This window comes from Danio aesculapii, chromosome 11, assembly GCF_903798145.1.
Source record: "Danio aesculapii chromosome 11, fDanAes4.1, whole genome shotgun sequence".
Classification (NCBI taxonomy): domain Eukaryota; kingdom Metazoa; phylum Chordata; class Actinopteri; order Cypriniformes; family Danionidae; genus Danio; species Danio aesculapii.
The window spans coordinates 43,239,327-43,246,826 of record NC_079445.1 but is presented as its reverse complement, the minus strand read 5'-3'; the positions used below and the strand labels follow the sequence as shown (position 1 = coordinate 43,246,826).

The following is a 7,500-nucleotide window of genomic DNA, read 5'->3' as shown; positions in this document are numbered from 1 at the left end:
TCGGCAGCCGCATTGGTTTTCTTACCGGTGTGGACTGGACGAGCTGAGAAGTTCCAGGCTTGTCATAACATGTAGGGATGCGCAGCTAAAGAGAGCAGATGGAGGAGATCGTTAATAAAATACACTGGCTTCATAAAGACTAGGAGGTTGGAAAAACAAAAAAACAAAAAAAAAAAACAGAGTTACCTTCATGACCACACCCATGATGGGGAGCGAAAGAATCTTCCCCGGGCACGGCGTGGGCCATCGGTCAATGTCATTACATGCTGAAACATCAAAACACAAACGCTTTCTAACACACAGAGGTCTACAATAACAAAAGAAAGTAATGTTGTACCTTCTAAATAAAAAAGTTGCTATGCAGTTGCTAAGGTGTTTGTAGTTAATAATGCATGTTGCTAGGAAGTTGCTAAGGTGTTCTGAGCCATTGTTGCTATGAGGCTGTTTCTCAATATGCGTTCTTGTATGTACTTGCGTTCTTGTGTCCTCCAGAAATGTCATCAACCGTCGCCAAACTACTGTTCCAATTCAAAGTTCACATCTTACCAAGTACAGATAAAGTTCTCGGATGTGTACCTGCTCTGCCCCTTTTGCTAAGGATGCATCAAGAGGTGACTTGTGCAAACTCATAGATATTTACTTTAGATGTCGCCTACGCTATTGTTGTCTATTGAAAGGAATGCGTGAATAGAGCCGCCATTTTAGTACAGGGTAGCGCTCCTTTGAAATTAATATTTGAAACAAAGGTGAAGTTGAGGACTGGCCACCCAGAGCCAGAGATATATACACATGTAAACATACATATATCTATGATCGGGAGTGTGGTCTGTATGCAAATATTTTATTTAAGTTATGAAAATTATAATTTTACATCACTTTTCTACATTGATGAATAAGTGACCGCACGGGCATTGTCGACAAATGTGTTTGTGCATGGAAATGTATTATCCTCTCTCCCTGTTAAATCTGATCTAATCCATGTCCTGAAACACACCCCCTCTCATGCTTTCACTTCTCATTCTAACAGAGGGAGCGCTTCGTTTGTGAATGAATCCCGGTTATGAACAACTCGTTCACTTAGCCGACAATAATACAAGTTTCCAGCGTCTTGTTGTCATATTTAATTTACATTGCTTATTTTATTCAACAAAAACTAGCATAAGCCTAGTATTTAGTGAGAGTTGGTGCTACTTTGCCTTATGGTTAGTGCAGTGAGTGACTGTATAATCAATAACGTCACCTGTTCAGCACAAAAGCTTGTAGCATACAAAAACGTAAAAAACGAAATCTTACCTATGACAAACACTGACTGAATCCTTTTTAAGAACCGACATATGCTGTTTGTCCAATCATGGTTTTTTATTGAGTCAAATAAAAATATCAGGCTACCTTAAATTGACTGCTCCACAGAAAATATGAATTTAATTAATGCTCTGCTGTTATTATTATATCACAAAACCTCTGTCAACATTTTAAGAAGAAGTCGTTAGTTTATGTCTTATGATTATGAATTATTTCCTCCGTCTTACTCGTCTCACTCGTGATGAAAGACAATGACAACGAACCTTAAGGCTCATATGTTGACTTTTAGTAAAGTATAGGCTACTATAGCATCTAACAATTGTGTTGTTTACATATGATACTGCATTAATTTGCATACATGTTTTATAAGCTATAAAGTGTAAGCCTCAGTTTGGTGCGGAGTTATGATTATGCAAAAATCTTTGGATTCGTAGATTATGTAGGCCATTTTAAAAATTGATATTATCTAAAAACTATTAATAACTGTAATTTTCCAAATGGAAAAAAAGGTTGGTTTGTTGGTTGTACACTAAAACATCAATAGCCTATTTGTTGAGTTTATGTCGCAGATCCAGGACAGAGGCGATCAGCATCAACGCTGGTTTGTGTCAACTCGTCTATGTCAAAATGTGACCAGAAATATCCTTCTTTCAATTTGCTTCCTTGGGAAAATACGTCTGTAGGCATGTGTGGTTGCACGTGTTACCGTCCCGCAAGTTAACAAATATGTGTTGCAGATGCACATTTAGGGGCTGATCACAGCGAATGCGCTTTTCCGTTCCAAAAACGTGAGGCTCACCACACTGCCATTAGTAAGGCAAGGCAAGTTTATTTATATAGCACATTTCATACACAGTGGCAATTCAATCATAAACAGGAATAAAGGAAACAAGTATAAGAGAGATAAAAACAAATAATAGAAATGGTAAAAATAAAAATAAAATAAAATAAAAGCTGATAAAATGTGTTATAAAAGAACTAAAAAGAAGAGAAAAACATAGTAGTTCGATCTGTCGGACGTAGCACAGTGCTCATTCAGTAAAGGCACAGCTAAACAGATGTGTTTTCAGTCTTGATTTGAACGTGCCTAATGTTGGAGCACATCTGATCATTTCTGGAAGCTGATTCCAGCAGCGAGGGGCGTAGTAGCTGAAAGCCGATTCACCCTGCTTTGACTGAACTCTTGGGATTTCTAATCTATTTGATCCTAAAGATCTGAGTGATCTGTTAGGTTTGTATTCAGTGAGCATATCTATAATGTATTGAGGTCCTAGGCCATTTAGTGATTTATAGACCAGTAATAATACTTTAAAATCTATTCTGAATGTCACTGGGAGCCAGTGTAAAGACCTGAGGACAGGTGTGATGTGCTCTGATTTCCTGGTTCTGGTCAGAATTCTGGCCGCAGCGTTCTGGATGAGCTGCAACTGTCTGACTGTCTTTTTGGGAAGGCCAGTGAGGAGGCTGTTACAGTAATCCACTCTGCTGCTGATAAAAGCATGAACAAGCTTCTCTAAGTCTTCACTGGAAACAAAGCATCTAATTCTTGCAATGTTTTTGAGATGATAGTATGCTGATTTACTAACTGCTTTGACATGACTATTAAAACTCAGATCTGACTCCAGAGTCACACCAAGATTCTTGACCTTATTCTTTGTTGTTTGACCCTTAGAGCCAAGGTACGCATTCACCTTGAGAACCTCATCTCTGTTCCCAAACACAATCACTTCAGTTTTCTCTTTGTTTAACTGAAGAAAGTTTTGGCACATCCAACTGTTCATTTCATCAATGCATTAGCAGAGGGTGTCAAAGGGGCTGTAGTCATTAGGGAGTAAGGCTAGGTAGATCTGAGTCTCATCAGCATAGCTGTGGTAGGAGATTTGGTTTTTTCTCATTATTTGGCTCAGAGGGAGCATATAAAGGTTGAACAGGAGTGGTGCCAGAATCGAGCCTTGTGGGACTCCACAAGTAAACCATTCAAAAGATGCGCCTCTCTAAAAAATATATAAAACAATATTTTTTAATCGTTTAACTTATACTATTAACCGGTTACAAACACACCCTTTCGGTTAACGGTTAATCGGTTATTTTGAGCGTCCCTAGTACAGAGTCATTGTTTCTTGGTACTTGGCAGTTTCTAAGGTGTTCTGAAATAGTTTCACATTGCTCTGCCATTACTAAGATGTTCTCAGCCAACATAGTAGATTCTTGGTCAACACTGCACAACACTTTTCAGTTGTTTCGAGCAACAGCTGCAGAATTATATGCAGTTACTAAGATATTTACACTTTGTTGTTGCTTGTTGATATGCAGGCATGATTGTCTGAGCTCATTGTTGTATGCTGATATGCAGTTACGATTATCTTTTATTATGATTATCTTTTAATACAGTGTGTTGAATATGTTTTCAGGACTCACCAGCCTCTAAACACGGCTCCTGTTTCTCAAAGTATTCTGGGGCGATGAGCTTCAGCAAAGAGTGGAAAAAGGTCACGTAGGGGAGCTTGCTGATGAGGACCAGAGACTGGAGGAGACACACACATGCATACATGATCAGATAAATGTCAGAAAGTTCAAAAATCCTCTCGGGATGAAGGCCAAAACACTACAGACAACATCAGAAGGCTAGAACGGAAAACAGAGCCATCAATCAAACCTTTTTGACTTTCTTCCATGAGAAATTCACTGATATGCTTTCAACTATGGTGCATTAAGTACAATAATGGAGATTTTCCCAATTTTTAAAGCTTGACAGCACAACTTACACATTAGACACCAATATTTTTTTTTCTTTGTGCCAAGTATATCTATGGGAGGCACACTATTAAGTGCCCTAACATTTAAATAGTAGGCTATGCTTTTTATAGATCTGTTTCCTCTTTTCATTCTGTCAAGTCAGCTCTCTTGTCTCATTTACATATAAGCTGTCAGAGTAAATGTTGTTCTGGTGTTTGATGAATAGGGTATATGTCGAACGTCACGTGACCAAATCGGATCCTTGGGTAGAACACTTCCGCCCATCGCTAGTTTATATGCGCCATCGGGAGTTCTGTTTGTTCAAGTTCAGAAACTGTTTTTTGTTTGTTTGTTTGTTTGTTTTTAAGCCGTTCTGGCTCAAAATAAGAATCTGTGATCATGACTAAGTCTTTTAGTTGTCCTGAGAGACGTTTGACATATACCCTATTTTATACAGGTTCATAGGTATTTATTTATATGCATGTGTGTATATACTAGAGTTGGGCGATGTCGACCAATTTGGCATCGTACGATGTCTAATGTGAAACATCGCAATGGACGATGGCACCGTCGTTGTAGGCGGCGGTTAATTAATTATTTATGAATAATTAGTTCATAACAAATTAATTCTTTGTAGCCTACAGATTCAACTACCTGACCTGCATAATCTTTGTTATACTCATAACCAAATTATTAATAAGTAAAGATAAGTTACACACAAATTACCACCTGTCAAACACATTTTCTAAAGGACTCTTGCATGAATAGGCAGAGTGATGTGTCGTTATAATGGCATCGACAAACTTGGTTGGTAAAAAGGTGCACAACCAACAGGAACCAACCAACAGTATCTGAGGTTTTCAGTAAAATTCCTAAGTACAAGCGTGAAAGCGAAAGATTGAAGAGGTGTACTGATGCTGTGACACGTTACCTGATAGATTCAAAAGACTGAAGAGTCGTTAGATAGAGATGAGATTAATTAAATTTCACGTTTAACAACTATAGTGAGACGCAATCCAGCGCTACATCCTTGATAAACTATCCGACATGCACTGCTCTCTGGGGTTTTGTGCTCAAAGCACCTGATGACACTACATACACATACGCTGCACGACAGTGTGTGCGTGTGGTCATGTGTTGTGCGTTTTCAGCAGTGTAGTGTGGACGAAGGGCTTTTCAGAAATGCTAGGTGAAATGTCAGTGTGGATGTGGATCGTTTACGTTCTAAAATGCCATATAAAAGCTAAGACGTATTAGTGTAAACGGGGCCTGAGTGTGTATTTTTCGAGAGCAGGTTGCTGCTGCGACAGGGGCAGGGCGGAGGATCGCGTTGCCGGCTCAGCATCGTGATGTCTATCTGCCATCGGCGATGGATGATGGCATCGTCTATCGACCCAACCCTAGTATATACTATGTATATTTACAGTGCTCAGCATAAATGTGTATACCCCATTTTGAAAATGAATATTTTTATCCATTTCTCAGTGAATATAGACAATTTTTGGTGCATTTAAACAGAACAGTTTTATTAACCGTTATATCCATTAAAATAGGGCAACGCAGTGGTGCAGTAGGAGGTGCTGTCGCCTCACAACAAGAAGGTCACTGGTTCGAGCCTCGGCTCAGTTGACGTTTCTGTGTGGAGTTTGCATGTTCTCCCTGTGTTTGCGTGGGTTTCCTCCGGATGCTCTGGTTTCCCCCAAAGTTCAAAGACATGCACTATAGGTGAATTGGGTGAGCTAAATTGTCCATAGTGTATGTGTGTGAGTGAGTGTGTATGGATGTTTCCCAGAGATGGGTTACGGCTGGAAGGGCATCCGCTGCGTAAAACATGTGCTGGATAAATTGGCGGTTCATTCCGCTGTGGCGACCCCGGATTAATAAAGGGACTACGCTGAAAAGAAAATGAATGAATGAATGAATCCATTTAAATAAGAGTTTGATCATCTTTAGGAATAGAAAGACAATACATTTAAAAACAAACGAGTCACTGCAAAATATAAAAACTAAAATTACAAACTAAATTTTGTAATTTAAGTTCAACTAAATTAGATATTTTAAGGTTTCTCTTGATTTTTCCCATTTATTAAAATTTATTTAATATTTTCCCCAACATATTTATTTGGGTGGACTCATTTTTAGACTGTGATCTTATGATCTATTGACATGTCTTTAATGGTTGTATGAGGACTCTTCTTAAAAAACATCGATGGTGTAGTGCAAGTGAAATATGTTGTAAGGTAAGAGTTCGATCCTTTTTTTGCTTTGATGAGAAATTTGATCTATACGTGTATCTGTCGATTGAAGAATTCTCAGAATAGCATTTTAATGTTGTGGATAAACTCTAGGTTTACTGAGGTGCGTTATCAGTTACCCTTGATGAAATATTGCCATAACTGTCTTCTTTAATATAAATTGCGTGGTTTGTATTGTTTTGTCTGTTTTTTGTACTATTAGACTTTGTGTCTGGAATAAAAAGAATATATAATGGGACCTTGAAAATAGGATGTTGCATTTTAAAGGTGACCTATTATACAAACATCACATTAATAAGAGTTTCAAACACAGTTGTGTGTCAGCAGTGTGTGAATATAACCAGCTTCTAATGGAAAAAATGTATTAATGTTATTTTTTTATAATCACACTTGATAAAAACAGACTGCAGAAACACTTTGATTGATATTCTCCCTTTGTACTTGCACAAGAGGAGGAAAGCTCCGCCCACTAGTGACCATCTCTCCCTCATTAGCATAGGACTTTAGTCTTGTTTTGAATCTGCCAATATGCTGACTCATAGGCATCTGTAGCTCCGCCCTCTTTTAAAAAGAGCACAATCTCATTTGAATTTAAAGCGACAGTCACCAAAAAACACTACAATTAGGATCAAAGCCTAAAAGGGTCAGTTATAAAACATTATTTGTTTGGTATTCTAAGCTGAAACTTCACATACACACTCTAGGGACATCAGAGACTTATATTAGATCTTTACAATAAAGGGTTTAACAGCTTCTTTTGAAGGGATTTTCCTCTAAATAAACGTGTTGAAATTAAATAGTTGTTGTATGAAATCAAAAGAACGTCTTTTATGTTTCCCAGAGGTCAGACAATATTACAGGTTTTAAATGACAAAAAGGAGAGGAGATCAAATTAAATCTTTTTTACATTGACACAAATGCATTGGAAATGAGTTGGGAGTGGTTAAAAAAACTAGAGCAAGCAACATTGTTGTGTTAGTGAAGAAAACAAATGGGGTCGTGTCCGTTCATGTCACAAACCACGAAGTTTTATCAAAGCGCACTGAACCACCTCAAGAATTGCATAAGAAACCGCAAGTCAGCGAATGTCCCAATAAGCTCCAGCGTCAAAGTGTTTAGGTGTTGAAATATTCACCGTCTTCAAAAATAAATAACGAGAATTACGGCTCTTGAAAAGCTCCAGAATTCCCTGCTAATCTCCGCCTCT

At 38.1% G+C, this 7,500-nt stretch overlaps 1 protein-coding gene across 1 annotated transcript in view; it reads right to left on the bottom strand.

The window, feature by feature from the left end:
- The window catches only part of dennd6aa (DENN/MADD domain containing 6Aa), a 44,017-nt gene that overhangs the window by 15,282 nt on the left and 21,235 nt on the right, over positions 1–7,500 (bottom strand). Inside the window, exons 6-8 of the mRNA XM_056467751.1 lie at positions 3,721–3,826; positions 187–266; positions 26–85 (exon numbers count right to left, since the gene is read on the bottom strand). Coding sequence (XP_056323726.1) covers positions 26–85; positions 187–266; positions 3,721–3,826 — 246 coding nt within the window. The remainder of the gene's footprint in view (positions 1–25; positions 86–186; positions 267–3,720; positions 3,827–7,500) is intronic.